The 18608-nt window shown below is 41.3% G+C and overlaps 1 protein-coding gene across 1 annotated transcript in view; it reads right to left on the reverse strand.

Moving 5' to 3' along the window:
- CAMK1D (calcium/calmodulin dependent protein kinase ID) overlaps positions 1-18608 on the reverse strand; it is a 294879-nt gene that overhangs the window by 20645 nt on the left and 255626 nt on the right. Inside the window, exons 5-7 of the mRNA XM_063448220.1 lie at positions 8278-8404; positions 3730-3805; positions 1608-1720 (exon numbers count right to left, since the gene is read on the reverse strand). Coding sequence (XP_063304290.1) covers positions 1608-1720; positions 3730-3805; positions 8278-8404 — 316 coding nt within the window. The remainder of the gene's footprint in view (positions 1-1607; positions 1721-3729; positions 3806-8277; positions 8405-18608) is intronic.

Genomic DNA, 18608 nt, shown 5'->3' on the forward strand with positions numbered 1-18608 from the left:
TCATCTAATTTGCTCTAATTTTGCTCAGATAAATATGGGCCCATTTCATGTAATTCTGGGTTTAAATAATTCAGAGCAAAACACAAGCCCGGGCATGCAACACTTCCCCCATGCCATGAAAATGCTTTTTAGCCGAGCTATTCTAGTAATTTTAATGTATTGCCTTACAACAGAACACACAGAAATATTCATGAAACAGGAAATGGATATATAGACTAAAAACATAAATAGTAAGGCACGGGCTAAATCCTTAAAATGTTAATGTGAAAATAAATAAGGGTCAACAATCAAACACTTCTGGGGTTTAAATCATTACTCAAAATCTGTTTCTGGAGTACATCGTTTTAAAGTGGCTCTAACATCAGAAAAGTGTGACACATTTTACCATGCTAATAATAACACGTTTCTAGCTAATCTGTATCTCCCTTCAACAGGGAGGGGACCTGGCATCATGAAACACCTAAAATGTGATCCAACCTACTTTCCTCTAGTCAGTTTAACACTGTGAATCCAAAATTCTTATTAGTTGCTTGCATTAAATGCTCCCAAATGAATTTTAAACATCAATGGCTAATATTGTTTTAGAAGTGAGAAGTACATCTCATTTTACTTTTGAAGACAAATTTCCGTCAAGCTTACTATGTCTAAATGTAAATACTTGTTAAAGCATGAAATGAATTCAATTAATGCTGACGTACTCCAAATAAACCTATGATGAGAGGCTGGGAGGAAGGATAATAAGAAAAAAAATATACATATGGTATAGCATCAAAAGGTAAAAGGGAAACTATGCAGACAAACAGATCTAGATACAGGCAGCAACAAAATGTGGTACCGTGGACTATTTTAGAATGGACACTCCCAATGTAAATATTTAAATAAACTATTACTTATCTTGCAAAACTCTGTAAGTGTATGTATCTCATTCCTTCTGATGCAGTTTTGATATGCTACAATAATGTTTTTTTTTATCAAGTAACTAGTTGCAATGCTTTAAATCCCACAAATGTAGATGTTCAGCAATGTAAGCCAGTGTAGGCCATTTATATAGGCAATAGCTTTCTCCTGATTGTTCCCCACTCAATTCATTTAAATGAATGAAAACAACTTCTATAAGTAAATGGGGCACTGGACCATAGGCAACTGGTTCTGAATGGCTAAACCAATGGGTAACTGAATATGTAATAAAGGCACACCAATTGGGGGCCTTCCACATCTGTATTATGCTCCCAGTTGCGGTTCCTTAAATACATATGCAGTTGCCCACTGGCTTAGTCACTCTTAACATTTTGTTTTGAAAGCAAGACATAGTAGGAAAATTACGGTATTTTAAGTTAAGTTAATTTTATATTTCTTCCAAACACTATACATCTGAAAGAAAAACATGCAATGATTATTCAAATGATATCCTGTTGTTTTATGGTTGCATGTCACGCTATTAGTGTGTCCATTTAAAGATTCAATTGTATAAATCTGATTTAGTCAAGATAATGTGACAACTATCAGTTAACTGTATATTTTATTAATGTTATGTAGGACATAATCAAACATTGAGTAAGAAAAAAAAAATCTCTTAATCACACTTTAAATATTTATGTTGCACATACCAGAATCTGATATATCGTCCCAGTATGGAGAATCAAACTCATAATCAGCCTTTAGAATCTGCTCAAATAATTTGGAGTCATTTTCATCGTAGAAAGGTGGATAGCCACAAAGTCTGAAAGATCAGATGCACAAGCTATCAATACCACAGTTTACAAAGTACATATACAACAGACCAACTCAATAATTATCATCTGAGAGTTGTTGCCAAAATACTGCAGTGTTTCATTATTTCTCTCCCCCTTGAAGTTTAACCCCTTAAGGATACATGACATGTGTGACATGTCATGATTCCCTTTTATTCCAGAAGTTTGGTCCTTAAGGGGTTAAAGAAGAAGAATGGTAATGATTAACATGCTGTTTCAATAATGTTCAAAACCTTATAGTTGATGCTCATGCTCCCCTCTCTCGCATGTTGGATACAGGAGTTGTAGGAGACCTGTCAGTTTGAGAACCATGTGGGCGATTCAGCTCAAGACAGGGGAGAAATATATGCAATGATGGTTTAACTGGTTTGGGTTCCTTGGTGGAAGCTGCTAGGTAGTTGGGAATGGATTCTATCCCTATTCTGAATAAGAGCTCTCATCTTGCGGGTGGTGTTTCGTAAGATGCATGCCTTGTGATCTTCCCATTCCTTCTTTTCATCTATATTTTTCTCTTTTTCTCCTCTTTCTCGAGTGATTGAGTCCTTGTTGCAACTCTATACCATTGATGGAATAGTAGATCAGTGACTGAGCATTCTACAGTTTAGTTAATACACCCATAGAATAGCAAGAGTTTGTTGCTGGGAGATATAATCTTATTATTAATGACAGTAGATGATGCATATTCTATTTATAAAGAGTATGAAAACAGGCATCAAAGAACTCTCCCACATGTATTGGTCAAATCCAGAATGAGCCAACTCCAGGTGTTAGAATCCCATAGCTTTGGATATGATAATATATGCAACTTCCAAGTACCCTGAGGCTGGGAAGTGCCCCCTAAACAAAGTGTAAAGTTGCAGTGATCTTTCCTTGATTTCAGGCCACTGTTTTATCACTCCACATCTGAGAACACCAGGAAAAAAATCTAATAAAAAGAGGGCATCATTAAACTTGAGTTTTATCCTAGATTTGATTAGATACATGCATATATGCTCTTAAATTTTGAGACATTCCAGAAACAGGTGTATTTATTTTAAAATTATATGAAATTTTAAGTGTGTGTACACTTAAATTACATGGATTTCATTCAACTAATTATGTAGTTGTACCTGAGTTTATTTACTGGCTTCATGGGAATGAAGGGTAAGCACCTGAACAATGAAGAAACATTGGTCTTATTTTAGTTTAAAGGGACACTATAGTCACTGGAACAACTACAGCTTATTGAATTTGTTCTGGTGAGTAGAACCACTACAGCCTAGTGATAACTTCACTGGCCACTCCTTAGATGGCTGTTAGAGATCTTTCCTGGGTCATGGCTGCCTAAAATGCATCCAAACATTCAGTATTTCCTCCCTCTGCATGCAGACAATGAACTTTCCTCATAGAGATTCATTGATTAAATTCATATCTATGAGGAGATGCTAATTGGCCAGGGCTGTATTTGAATTGTGCTGGCTCTGCCCCTGATCTGCCTCCTTGTCAGTCTCAGTCAATCCTACGGGGAAGCATTGTGATTGGATCAGGCTACCACTCCTGCTGATGTCAGCAGGCAGTGGGCAGGTCTAAAGGAAACAGTGACAAGGTAAGCAGCTGCAGACTTGAATACAAGAAAGATTTTACTATATTTAGAAAGGCATGAGGGCACCAGGGGGGTTAGATGGTGGTTTTAACACTATAGGGTCAGGAATACATGTTTGTGTTCCTGGCTGTATAGTGCTCTTTTAACTAACTATACAATAATGTTACAATAACAATAATTTGCACCTTGAAAAAAAAGAAAATTCCAAAACTGTAGAAATGTCTGATGGAGTGGTTACTTTTGCAAAGCACTAGAGGAACCGAAAAAGTTAGAAAATATATATAATATAATACACTGAGGTAAAATACTTTACCATGAGCTTTAGTAAACATTAGGTGTCTGTAGTGTCCTTTTAAGAAGACAAAGTTTAGACAAGTTATATCAAATTGTACTCACAGTATATATGCAATAACTCCGATAGACCAACAGTCTACTGCTTTGCTGTAGGGTTTCTGTGCCAGCACCTCTGGAGCTGTAACAGGAAAAATATATATGTTATGGATCTCGGACTAATTTGGCAAGTAATGAGACTGGAGCTGGACTTCACATGAAGAAATATGCCGTAATCCACTTGGATGTTAGAAAACAACTACATCACACCTTTATTGAAAAAAATGTATGTACAGCACGGCTGGATCAAGTAGGGGGAGAGCACTGGATCAATACATTGTAAGGCGTTTTTGTGCCTTAACACGCTTTATCCTAGATGAAGTGTTTCAGAGCTGTTAAGGCATTAAATGCTTTAGAGTGTGATGATCAAGCTGTGCTGTACATACATTTTTTTTTTTTAAAGGCATGATTTTTAAGATGAGAGCAGATTGAGGTGTTTTTTCTTCATGTGAAGTTTGGATCCGGTCTCATATGTTTCAAACAGTGGTGGAACTTGCACATGCTACTCCTAGGATTGAAGCCCACATATGTGCCTTATTACTTGGTTGCATCGTCCACCTATACTTTTTTGTAAGTTAACTAAAAAAAGGGAACTTTTAAAACAATTCTTAATATTCAGTAATGTACACGTGCCCTTTTATTGGGGATAGTCAAGCACAAAAAAATTCTAAGCTCTACAATACACGTGGTTTCATTGCACTTTCAAGTTTGCAGTTGGTGATTTGAGGGTGCACTATATAAAAGTATGCTTAAATATAAATATTTAAACATAGTTTTATATAGTGTCTCCACAAATCACCAATTGCAATCCTCTCCAAAAGCATGCAGAATTTGGATGAAATAAGTTTACTTCTGCGTTTTATGATTTTAAGATTGATGCTGTTGCTCTGCATATATTATATATGCTTAAAAGTCCCTACATCAATGAGGACATCACAAAGCCATATATCCTAGAGTCTGGATTGTATACTTCAACGCATATTACGTGCCATATTGGGGTTCACCTACATGTGAGTGCGCAAGCGGTATTATACTGCCCAAGCAATTACATTGGGGCTAAAACATAGCTCCTAAAAGTGTAAGTGCACTTCTTTGCTTACTTTACCTTGTTTTTATGAACATACAACACTATTAGCTCTTTTTGTTATCCCATCTTGTCTAATTTCATACTTCTGCATTTAAAGAGTTACATTTGATTGCACCATTCTATTGGCACAGAGCGCATGCATGTGCTCTTGAGGCGTGTAAAGGAGGGAGGGAGAGGGTGGACAGGGGAGGGAATGTAAAAGAAAATTAAATTAATATCAATGTAGGGAGGAAGAGATGGCAAGTACGGAGGGAAGAGAGATCAAGACTTCCCCTTGAAGACAGCGCTGCAAGGGAGAAGCTCATTGCAGCTGTCGACAATGCACTGTGGTGACAAACGTATTTATTTGCATAGAACTGACATTAAGCACTCTGTTATGTACTGCATACTCTGTATGTATAGCATTTCAAGCTAAAAACAGAAGTGGTCATGGTGGTTAGAGTAACCCTTTAAAGACATTAAAGGTGCTACTTCCAGCTTTCTCCTCAAATCTAATTTTATTCTTTTTTGTGCTAGATATCTTTTAGTGTGTACAGTGCAAATTTACTTTTGTTTCTATGCTGTATGTAATATATTTTAGTACTACAGCCAATAAAGTATTTTCTGCGTGTAGTTTCAGTTGCTCCCTTCTACCAGATGCTTCTTATTGCAGTCAATGGACCAATGGATACTACAAAACAGCCAATCACAATGCCTATACAATCACTGTCCACGTGTTTGTTGTGATTAGGGATGATAGGTGATTGCTGGCTGACTGTGATTAATAAGAGATCTTGGTTATCCGTGAATACTTTATTACTGTTTCTCACTTACCACAGTTTTTTTCAATTATTTACTGTATGAGTTGCCAACCCAGACATTGCTTCAGAACTTTTATAGGTTTCTGCTGTACCAGCCCTAGTCAACGTGGCATTAGCAGTCGATTTGGCAAGTTTTGCCACCCACCTGTTTCCTTTTATTTATTTTTTACATATGATGTTATGATGTGGGTTTTATGTGGAAATCTGTGCAAGATTGGAGTAACATAGAGGCTAATGGAGCTGAAGCTCCAGGCAAATTGGTTAAAGTAAATAAATCATCTATATATTTTTTTTTTCTTGCTGCTTTGGAGTCTCTAACACTGTTGCATGTCACCCTTTCTTCTGCACTTACTACATCCATCTTTTCTCTGTCAATAAGATTCTGTGATTAGTCCCGTCCTAATTGTCAGCACCAAGCCCAATGGACTCTTAATCAGGTTCTGACCATGTGGTTAGTGGGGGGGGCGGGAAGAATTCGATGGTGGCTCCGGAGTGCACGGTGCATTCTGTTTCTGGATTTGCCTTAGAACTTTGCCTGGGGTTCAAACTCTGGACTACTCACCTCAACTTAGAGGTCAAGGAATGATTAAGTTACAATGCATTTCTACTTGGGTTATTTCTAATCTGCGCTAATAGCAGCTGACCTGAGTAAATACGTTTCAGAAGCTACGTTGCCTTTAGCAATTTGAAAACTAAAGCAATTTATTGTGTAGTAAATAAATATCTTTTATAGAGGCTTGATGTTATAATAAATATGAAGTGCCTTTGCAAATCAGAGGAAATCCTTTCTTTTGTTATGAGAATCAATGTGAACTCTCTCTCGACAGTACATCAAGCTGTATAAAACCTACAGAAATGAAATGCATACTTCCACTAAAGTTGATGTTTTATACCAGATCTCTTTAGCTTAAATGGTACCATGCTATAGGCCACGCTCAATCATTGCCGCATGTACCTTGAATGTTCTTAACTTCTGTCCTTATGCATAAACAAACCCTAATGCTTGATAAATGCTTCTCAGACAGAAATTGTTTTTAGCAACTTCTCTTAGAGAGAAGCCTGCAAGCAATTTAATAAAGCTTGATCAGTAGAGAATATGATGAATGTTCAAGTCCCTTATCTTGGGCAATGTCACAAAAAAGTTTAATAATTAAGTGTTTTTCAAAAATATGCATAAAAGCTTATTGGGCATATTTTTTTAAACTGCATTGAATACCCATGCATATACCATTTAGACTGATATTTGGTATCCAAATATATCTACATTAACAATCTGCAATAACTGATCTGTACGTAAATTAATGAGATTTCTTATTACCTATGGCTGTACTTTTATATACAGTTTACTTTACAATTCCTATCTTGCCAGCTATCATCAACACCTCAGTGAAGTGTCATCGAACTGTCTTTGTTCTAACGTAACTGCAGCATTACAAAGAAGGAGAATTTTAATGTCTGATAACAACTCTTAATAAATTTTGCAAGCGATCTTGGATTAGGGTTTAAAATAAGTTCCTACTAAAATGGCACCAACATTTACTCTTGATGTGAGCACGAATTTTAAAACAAATGACAAAACAATTTCATGACTGATTCCGTGTAAGCAAATAAAATACAAATACCTACTGTAATATTATATGCCAAGTAAGAGAAAGAGCTCATCATCTATAAATGGGATTTTTACTCCCTTCAAGTATTATGCATGTTGATCTGATTAGAACTGCCATTAGAAATGTTGAGGCTTCTCACAAAACCATTGATAAAATATTAACCAGGCTCTCCACCATGATTCTGCCACTCTTTGACTAGCTAAGCTTTATGGAAAATGTAGTACAAAAATATGTGAGGAAATGTATACCAGTAGCTAGCTTTGTTACTTAGCTATTTGAAGACACCATTTCCCATAATGCTCCAGAGCCGTAAAGCCTTCCACATGCTCTTCGTACTGCCACTGTTACCTACTTGAGTGCCCCTTCCCCCTCCCCCCTTCATGATCTCTTTGTTCCTCCAACACCGTTTAATCAAACCTGACTCTTGTAGCATGGTTAAGCAGCAGCAACAGAACTACCACATGTTCATCCGGTGCAGCTGCCACGGGGCACGTTGGGGGGGCCTCTGGTGGCCCATGCACATAGGGTCACCCGATGGGTATTGCTGTACAGGGGCCTGGTCAGGCGCTGTGGCCCTTTAAGAAAGTGACCAGGCCCCTGTAGTATCGAATGCTGGGAGGAAGTGAACTGATCCTGCACAATGCTTATAATTCAGATTGCGCCAGAATGCATTACATTCACCTTTGATTATTGTCTCCAGCATGTTTAACTACTTTTGACTTCTATTATCCTGGCTTCTTTCTCATTTTGTCTTCTTCTGTATTCCTTGACCTCGACCTGTTCACGTTTACTCTCAGTCTGCTTGCAGACATTTTGTTATCTATACTCAGTGCTAGTCCGGCCACTCTAAGGTCTGGTTCGCACTTCTGTTCTGTCTCTACCTAAGTTTGCGTGTTGGGGGTAAGTCAGTCTTGACTCTTGACAATACTCTAAAGGGACAATTTGCTGATCAATATATGAGATACAAATTAACAATAAAGGTAAGTTTTTCCTCTTTGAGAAAATAGTTCGTTTATAAATCTGTACAGATTACTAGAAATTAGAATGGATCACTTACCAACATATCCTGGGGTTCCACACGCTGTAGACATCACATCCCCTTTACCTTCCATCTTTGAAAGTCCAAAATCGCTGATCATGATTTTTGACTCTTCTTCTTGACTGAAATACAGTAGATTTTCTGGCTGGAGGTGGAAAATAATTGAGGAAATCACATTACACAGTGTTTGAACTATGAGCACTACTTAAAAATGCATATATAATAAATGCCACTTAAAATGAAAATTCAAATAATGTGTTATGCAACTGGTAGGCTTATATGTTTGCAGATAGAGCCAAAAATTGCATTCGGACCCCTTTTCTTGATTTATAACCTACAGCACTAACCCAGTTTGAAGCAAGTGTGTGCCTTGGCCACACAGACATCTTTAGTAACTGTTCATCCCTGTTTGGTCTCTAGCGAGCATTCTTTGGAATCAAAAGTGCAGAACGGTACCCAATTTCGTATCTATTTTACTTTAATTGCAAACTATGTCTAAGGCAGTTGCTTTAACAAACTATGTCTAAGGCAGTTGCTTTAATTGGGTGTAAATAAATCAAAGTGTTTTTCATGAGTTCTCTTTCTCTCTTACATACACATCCCAGGCTCTCTTTGAATAATGGGATGCCTTTGTGAGCTCTGGTATGCAAACACACCTGGCTAACACACATTTAACCTACACTCACGTATTTTTTAAAGAAAAGTGAAAAACTGTGTGCAAAAAATGGTGCTTCAAATCAATTGTATAAATAGAACCAATTCAACAGCAGCATCTATTTATTTAGAATAAATATAAAAAACAAATAACAAGGCGTGGGAGGTGCTGGCGGACAGAAAAATGAGCCTCCCCGCTGCATTCATTATAGATTGCAGCGTTGCAATCTGGGAACACGTTAGACCACTGAAAAGGGGATTGCAGTAGTCAAGGCAAGAAAGAACAACGACATGGACCAGCACCTTAGCCGCGTCTGGTGTTAAATAGGGGCAGATGCGAGCTATGTTTTCGAGATGGAAGCGCCAGGATTTGGTGATCGACTGGACATGAGGAATGAAGGAGAGGTCGGAGTCAAAGAGCACACCCAGGCAGTGAGCCTGCAAGGTAGAGGTGATGGTGGCGCCTATGACTTGGAGTGAGACAGACACGGGAGTGGCAACACTTGAGGGAAGAAAGACCAGAAGTTCTGTTTTGGACAGGTTGAGTTTAAGGAAGTGAGCAGTCATGCAGTTGAAATCGTGGAGAGGCAATCAAAGACACGGTCAAGATGGGTGGAGAGAGATCAGGAGAGGACAGGTAGATTTGTGTGTCATGCATATAAATGTTAATGGAGCCAAAGGAGCTGATGAGTTTACTGAGGGAAGCAGTGCATACTGAGAACAATAGGGGACCAAGGGCAGAACCTTGGGGAATGCCAACAGAGAGGGGTTGGGGAGAAGAGGCAGAGCATATACAACTCTCTCAAGGATCTTGGAGGCAAATGGCAGTAGCGATATAGGGCAGTAGTTGGATGGGGAGTTGGGGTCGAGGTCGGCTTTTTCAAAATAGGCGTTATAGCTGCATGCTTGAAGGTCGAAGGAAATGTACCAGAGGAAAGGGAGAGATTGAAATTTTAGTGAGAGGAAGAGCAAGAGAGGGAGACAGGGTGCGGATGAGCTATGAGGGAATAGGATCAAGGGAACAGGTGGTGGAAAGGGAGGACCGGAGCAGAGCAGAAACCTCTTCCGTTGTAGTAGGTGCAAATGAGCATAGAACAGTGGAGTGAATGGGGTTGGGTGATGTATTGGAAGGTGTATTGGAAGGGGAGGGAGAGAGGTTAGAGATCTCTTCCCTGATCGTAGAAATCTTATCAGTGAAGTGAGTTGCAAAGTTTGAGGCTGACAGGGTGGTAGGGGGAGCAAAAGGGCGAAGGAGAGCATTAAAAGTGTGAAATAGGCATTTGGGTTGGCGGAACAGTGTACTTATGAAGGTGTTGAAGTAATTTACTTTTGCAGAGGAAAGAGCGCAGCATAAATTTATAGTGGAGAAAGTCCGGTGCAGAGTGAGACTTTCTCCAACAGCGTTCAGCAGTTCTGGAATATTTTTTGAGATATCAGGTCAGCATGGTGTGCCAGAGTTGTAATTGAGAACGCTTGCTGCGTTTAAATGTAGGCGGTGCCATTATGTCAAGTTGAGAGGAGAGAGTAGAGTTGTAGAGTGAGGTTGCAGAGTTAGGGCAAGTGAGATTTGAGATTGGTAAAAGGAGAGTTTAGAGTTTGGTGGAGAGATGATGGAGATCAAGGCAGTGGAGGTTTCTGCGAGATTGAAGAGTTGAGGGTGGTGAAATTTGGGTACGGGGTATGCCGATGTCAAAGGTCAGCAGATGGTGGTCAGATAAAGGAAATGGAACATTGGAGAGATTAGAGGTGGTACAGAGATTGGTGAAGATGAGGTTAAGAGTGTTTCCTGCTGTATGAGTTGCTAATATAGACTACTGTGTGAGGCCGGAAGAGGAGGAAGCAGAGATCAGGCGGGAGGTATCAGGGCAGTTGAGGTTGTTGATTGGGATGTTAAAGTCCCCAAGTATGAGGAAAGGAGTGCTAGATGAGATAAAGTGGGGTAGCCAGGAAAACAGGAACAATAGTGTTCAATATGAATAGCCTAGAAAGATTCTGGCAAAATGTATGCAAATTGGTTGATGCTGCTCTTGCAACATTTAGTTCATCCTGGCTTTGGATTCGCAGAAGGGGGCAGAATTGATCGGAAGGGCAGTTAGCTCAAGAATGCCCTCTTTGGTCCTATCTTTGGATGCAGAGAAGGCGTTCAGCAGTGGCCAAATTTGTTTGGCCTTCTTGAGCATTGGGGCTTTCCTAGAGAATTTACCAGGTATATTACGATGTTCTACACGAATCATAGATCATGGTTTGTGCTCCTAGAAGAACCAGCTTTTCCCTTTTTATCAGGACTTGACAATGATGCCCTTTGCTGCCCCTCCTTCTTGTTTTATCCCTTAAGCTCCTTCTTCATTCCATTAGAAACCAATCTCACATCACTGTTTGTAACTTAACAGGTTCTTCCCATACTGTATCAGTTCAAGCTCTGTGATACAATTTGTTTCACAGCCATTTGCCCAAAAGCCTTGCTTGATCTAGACCTATTGACGGCCTCCCCATGCATTCTCAGAAATTAGTTAATAAGATCACTTTAACTGAACGAAGAGTCCTGGCTGCAGAGTGTTTAAATCTCAAGGTCCCAATCTATTCAGGATGTTTGGGTCAAAATAGAGGACAACTGATTAAGGGATAAATGTATGGCCATAGTGCACAATATACTTAAGTTGATTACTAAACTTTTGGCACCTGAGAGGCTTATGTACTTAAGGCAATGGAGTGAGTGTTCTCTGCAATGTTTCCTTTTCTTATCTCCCCATTTATTTAAGTGGTTTATGTCATTCTTCATATTTTTTTTATTTTTTGTGTGCATATTTTTAACTGGGCGCTGGATTCCAGTGCTTCTGGTACTCTATTGTAATTCTCTGGTCAAGTGCTTGATGTGCCTTGTATGTATACATTTGAATTCATAGCACATTACTCCTGTTTTGTGTAGTACAAATATAAGTAAACTCTGTATCTAATAAAGAATTACAACAACAAAAAGAGTTCCTGGAAAATTATATAGTTATACTTATACTCTTTCTTACTCGATAAAGAGAGAATATAGTTTGCTCTTCTTTTCATGGACACCTGTCAAAACAATGATTTATTTGTCTACTGTTAGTACTAATTAGTCTAATAAACATATCTCCTTAGTCACAAAAGACCTGTGTGCCATGCATTTCTTTAGAACCTTAAAGTAAAATGAGTTGGGTGGGCATTCTGGCTAGCAGCATGCTCGACAAGCTCCTGACAGAAATCTGTAATTAAGCTACTAAACAGCAAATATCCGACTCCCTTTGTGCCTTAAAGCGAACAGCAGCGACCAAAGCAGCTACCGATATGCCTGCGGAGCTTTGGGCTGGATGGGGTGAAGCCTTGCAGGGAGTTGATGCACCTGGAGCTTGCAGCCTAGTTGAGGGAGGGGTGAGGTGGACGGTCCCTGCCTTACCTACCTGCAGAATGCCACAGGACAGCTCCTTGAAGTATAGTCTCCTAGGTCCTGTTTCCCCCCCCCCCCACTTTGGACTGGTGGGGGTTATCCCGGTCCCCACTGGCTCTACGCACATACCTCTGCTGATCGCTGCAACAGATCAAGCCTTGTAGATGGTGACAAGATTGCGGACAAGCTTCTGCCATCCTCTACCAGCCTCACGGAAACCACCATTATGTGTTGGAGCACACACTCAAATGGCTCGAGAAAACCTGTCAACGTTTCTGGGCAAAGCTGGAGATGCGATTGCCTCAGTCACCGAAACACACAGAGAGGGAGGTAAGGAGAGACTGGGACCAGGGGCGGGAACGGCCTCTGTCGGGCGAAGACCAAACTCCTGCATCGCCTACCCACACTGATCGCCTAACCTGGGCCGTGGGTCCTGAGGAGATTGCCTCGGCGGCATCAACCACACCGTCGGAAGACCACCCGCCACAGGTGGTGGCAGAACAACTGGGTCTCCCGATGCACCTGACAAAGGACAGACTCAGTCTTATGGAGCCTTTGAGTCTGTGGCCCACAGATGCCACGCTCCACACAGGCCTGGGGCTGGAGGGGGACCTAAACCCACCTGCATCGCTCCACTGTAATATTCAGCCTCACTGCCCCAGTGGTTCCTCTGCCGAGAATAGGCATTGGCTGAATATGGCCACAGGGCCGTTCTGTGTGCCTGTGCCTGTATGTGTGACTATCTGCCTTTAACTGAGTGTGTGTGCCTATCAGCGTGCGTGAGTGTCTGTATGCCTGTGTATGACTGTCTGCTTGTAATGGAGTAAGTATGACTGTTTTCTTGTGACTGTGTGTGTGACTGTGTGGCTGTAGCTGTTCGTGATTGTGTGCTTGTAACTGTGTGTGACTGTCTGCCTTTAACTGTGTGTTTGGCTCTATGACTGTCTGCCCGTAACTGAGCATGTGTGACAGTCTTCCTGTAACTGTGTGTGGGTGTGACTGTCTGCTGTAACTGAGCGTGTCTGACTGTCTGCTTGTAACTGTGTTACTGTCTGCCTGTGTGTGTGACTGTATACAAGCAACTTGGTGAGGGGGCACCGTGAAGACTTTTCGCACAGGGCTCCTAATGTCCTAATGCCGGCCCTGTATGGACATGATGGTTCATACAGGGCTCTCCGCTCTCAATGGGCAGGTTCTACTTGATTCTGCCACTGTTAGCCTCAAGGGCCGCCATATGAGAGCCATTCTGTGTTTATTCATGCTTAGGCGATATGCTTGTGAAGAGCTGCTGAGTCTCCACACTTTGCTGAGTTCCAGTGGTATACTCAATGACCTAGCATGTTATGCAGCATTACTAAACATAGCATTATCCATGTCTACCTAGTACAGTTCAAATCACAGATTCTGCTTTGTCCTCAGTTAAGACATTTCTTTACCCTCTATTTATAATAAAGGACTTTTAATTGTTCTTCACCAGGAACAGACTCTTCTTTCTTCCTCCCTTCCCCTCCCCCCCCTCCCCCCCTGTTTGCATATTAACTACTAAGGGTTACCCCCTTCTCTGTTCCTTAACATTGTTACATTCTACTTTGGCCACTTTCTGCATAGTCATTTTTATAGCCTGTATCACTTGTATTTCATAAAAAAAAAAAATGTTATTACCCAGATGTGACAGATACTAGAATTGTGTAAAACATTATTGTGCCAAACTGTCAAACTCTGATATCACTGTTCATTGCCTGTGTAAAGCTACCATCTCAATAAAACACAGATTGACAATAAATACAATGGGCACTTACACTCTTACTATTAGCCATAACCAGCCAGCACTGACCCATCCATTAGGCGAAACAAGGCATTGCCTAGGGCACAGGGATCCCGGGAGCAACCTGAATCTTCACTAGTGGGCAAGGAGATTAAAAGATATCCCTAAAAATATTTCATACCTCAGTGGTTTTGTATTGCGCATCATAGCCCCTTTAGGCATAGCGAGTTTCTATAATTCTGTATTAACTCATAAAAATGTCCAATGTTAGTATGCCATACGAATGTTTCTCTATGTCTACTGTAAAGCCTGCACCAAGAATACCTGTTTAATCTATGCACAACCAAAATATAGAATTACATTAAAACAAAAAAAGGACCTCCCTAAATGGCCCTATGTCCCCTCATTACTATGAAGGAGTGTGTGGTCTGTACCTTTTAGCGTTGATTTGCAGTCCTGGGCCAATAAGAGTGTGTACAGTGATCTGCATTTGCAAGATGTGCTGAATGTATGTTCTCCCCATCATGGAGATGGACACAGATCCACCAAACCATGGGGGATGAAAGTCACCTTTTTGGCTCAAACGTAAGCAGAAACTGGGATAGCTACACCACAAATTACATAAAGTCAAACAGATCACATAACGCAATCCTTACACATTAAACACATGTCACATAACTCATAAATCACTTACAACTACCCACGTACACAGCTTTATATATTACACACAGTTAACTGTACCCAATTCATTCAGCCACCACACTCATCAAATGCCAATACATTACACACACATACATCACATACATATATTACACAGAGCCACACAATGTGAATTACATCATACACAGCTATTCACACATATGCATTTACACAGCCACACAGATCACGCACAGCTACATACACACAGAGAGCACAGCTACAGAAATCACACAGAGAGCAACCCACACACAACCATACACGTCATACACATCAAACATAGGGAATGATGAAGGGATTATGAGACTTGGGGTGAGAAGACCATGCCTTCTGGTGTCAGCACTCCATGCTGAGATGAGCTAAACCACGAGAAAGTTCTTTATCAAACCTTGACTTGGACCCCACTGCAAAATCATGTAAGTATCTATCTCTCAAACAAACACAAAACTTTATTTCCTAAATATATCCACTACATGCTGCGATTCTACTGCTGCATTGGATTATGGGTAGTAACATAAATAACTACTTGCAGGAGGGATGTTAATATCTTTTTTTTTTTTCCAATTCTATAGCAGGCTTTGTGTAATAAATATAAGGAGCCCCAGGGCATCAATTAAAGATAGTATTGAAGTTTCAATCTGCATGTGGATTCTCTGGAGACCATTCAGAAATAATTGAATGGATGGCAACAAAAGAGGAATAGATGCTTATAACAAAATAAAATAAAAATAGCCCAGTGGAATGAATTTCTTAAATTTGGCAACTTTACAATTAGAGCAGAACACATGTTGTGGCTGACGTGTTATAATCACGTATAATTAACCTTTTGCCTAGGGAAAAAAAGAATGGTGATGACATTCCTATTTCTGCCAGTATTGCTTATAAAGGCATAATAATTAAACTGCCAGCGGCACCAGATTTACACTTTTATGGTGCTGTGTTAAAGGATTGGTGAATTCTACAAGATACATTTTCTCCTCTGTATTTTACTATCCCACAGGAGTCTTACAATTTAATTATTAAAATAATATTTTATATTCAAAAATTCTAATTCTAATACTACAGATATATAACGTGTGTAGCATTACAGTATTAGAATGATTAGAATTACCATTTTTGCATATATACACACATATAAACACAAATTAATGCTCCCTGCCTCAGTGCAAGCTCCTGTCTACTTTTTAAAGGATGGATCTGCATAGCCATATCTAACATGTCCTTTCAGTTTCTGTAAGTTGCTACATGTTTTTTTTTTTTTGAAAATCTGTTTATTTATGATAGAGGAAGAGAGAGATTACAGAAAGGCTTGGCTCGCAGGCCAACAAAGAGTAGAAGTACACCTCGGTGGAGCCGGGTGTGTGTACTCCAAGATCGGCTGTATCAAGAGTATCATTGCATTTATAAAAGTTGAATTGCAAGACAAGTTTTCAAGTTTACATATAACTTTAGGTAAAAGCATAGGTAAGGTTGGATAGGTTTCTGAGTATGCTTATCGAGTGGCGTCAAACACCTGGACCTACACATACATTGTCGACTACGAAACAACACTGTGCATTGTGCCAGAACCAGGCTGGGTGGCAGTTTGGAGGTGATGATGAGGTGTTGCATATGTGTCAGAGGGAGTATTAAGTGAGTAGGTGAGTGTGTATGGCTACGTATTTGACCGGGGCATTATGGCCGGCCATCTCCTGAGCGAGTACCCGTGTCACTCAGCTCAGGGTATCCGGGGTGATGTTGCTATCCATTGTTTCCGTTACGTTATTTTAGTGTCATTTATTTCAGTACGATTATGTATCTTGAGATGGGAAATTAGAAAGGTAGAGATAGGATGAAGTAGAGTGGCTGTCGTAGTGGGCCCCCTCCCGGCTCCATGGAGCGCAGCCCGCGCCCACAGTAGCGCCACCGGCTCGGTGTAAGTGAGGTGCTTTTAAGTGGGTATCGTGTATTAAGCCCCGTGGGGTGTGTGCATGTGTGTGTCAGGTCGTCGGGACCGTGTCTGTTTTGCCAGTCCTGGGCGGCGCCCTTATTGCTGTGGATGTCCTGTCGCTCACATAGTCAGTGGTGTGGAATGTTAATTGTCGTTTGAGTCACAGTTTTCCCCCTTGTACAGGGGGTCTATCGTCTGTTAGCTTGGTATGTGAACCATGGCTGCCACCGTTCCGCGTGCCTGGTTCCCCTACCCGCAAGGGACGCCTGTAGTGCTTCCGCCAATTGTATGTCTCTGACCCTGTGTAACCATTCCTCAACCGTGGGGACCTCGGTCCGCTTCCAATACGTGGGTATGAGTGCTTTAGCCGCGTTCAGGAGGTGGCGTAGGATGGATTTCTTATAACCAGAGATAGATCGAGTGGTGATATGTAGTAGGGCCAGTTCCCTGGACCATTCCGTGTCGTCTCCCAGCATCGTTTTGATTTCAGATTCGATGTTGATCCAGTATGGGGTGATGAGTTGACAGTCCCACCAGATGTGCACTATCGTGCCCCTCTCCTCTTGACATCTCCAGCATGTGGGGGATGTTGTCGGGAATATCCTGTGTAGTGCCACTGGTGTTCTATACCACATGGATATTAACTTATAATTAACTTCCTGATAATGGGAGCTGGAGGAGCTCTTGTATTGCCAGAGGAGTGCCGTGTCCCACTGTGGTTGCGAGATCGGGCTCCCCATTTGTTGTTCCCATAGTCTCCTGAACGTGTTGTTTGTTGTGGTGTTTCCCACTAGCAGGTGCTGGTAAAGTAGTGATACTGCCTTGCCAAGCGTGTCTCCCCGGTGACATATTTCTTCAAACCACGTAAGATCTCTGTGGAGGCGTTCCTTATGTGGGAGAGACCCATAGTAGTGTGTAAGTTGTAAATAGCGGAGAGATGCCATAGGTGTATTAGGTCTATCGGCCAGTAACGCTCGGAGGGGTCGGACAGCGCCTCCGTGGAGGACCGTTCTAATCGGTATGTAATCTTGTTCTTCCAGGAATATCCATGCTTTGGCTGGAATGCCACCAGCAAGGTTAGGGTTGGGGACTATTGGGAGAAGGGGACTAGGGATCGGTGATACGTGCGTGTTTTTGCGCAGCGAGTCCCACGCCTGCAAAGTTTGTGCCGTCGGGGTTTCTATTCCCTTTCCTGTGCGACAACTTGTACCCCCTTGCCATACTGCTGCTTTAAGTGTGGCAGGTGAGTCCCCGTTGTTCAGGGTAACCCATTGCTTCGGGGAGTCAGCCACATGCCATTCCAGAATTCGTTGTAGGGTGGCGGCTTGATGGTAGCGTTTGAAGTCCGGGAGTGCCAGGCCACCTCTAAGTCTGGGTAGGCAGAGGATGTCGCAGCGTATTCTAGATCTCTCCCCTCTCCATACGTATCGGATAGTTGCGGATTTTAAGGTGGAAAAGAAAGTATTCGGTGGCGTCAGGGGTATTGTCTGGAACAGGTAGAGAAGTCTCGGGAGCACATTCATCTTTAGTACTGCGACCCTTCCGTGCCAGGTGATGTGTGGATACGCCCATTTGTCCAAATCTGAAGTAACCCGTCGCAGAATAGCGGCGAAATTGTGGCGATAAAGCTCCTGGGGGTTCGTGGTGATCCATATGCCAAGATATTTCATCCTCTCCGTACACCAACGAAATGGGAAGTTAGTTCCCAGTTCCTCGTATTCCTCCGGTCGAAAAGTGAGATTGAGCGCTTCACATTTGGAAAGGTTGAGTTTGAAACCCGAAATCTTTCCAAATTTTTCGAACTCGAGGAGTAAGCAGGGCAACGTGACACGTGGGTGGGAGATAAAAAAGAGGAGGTCATCCGCATATGCGGCTACCTTATGTTCCGT

This window comes from Pelobates fuscus, chromosome 3, assembly GCF_036172605.1.
Source record: "Pelobates fuscus isolate aPelFus1 chromosome 3, aPelFus1.pri, whole genome shotgun sequence".
Lineage (NCBI taxonomy): Eukaryota > Metazoa > Chordata > Amphibia > Anura > Pelobatidae > Pelobates > Pelobates fuscus.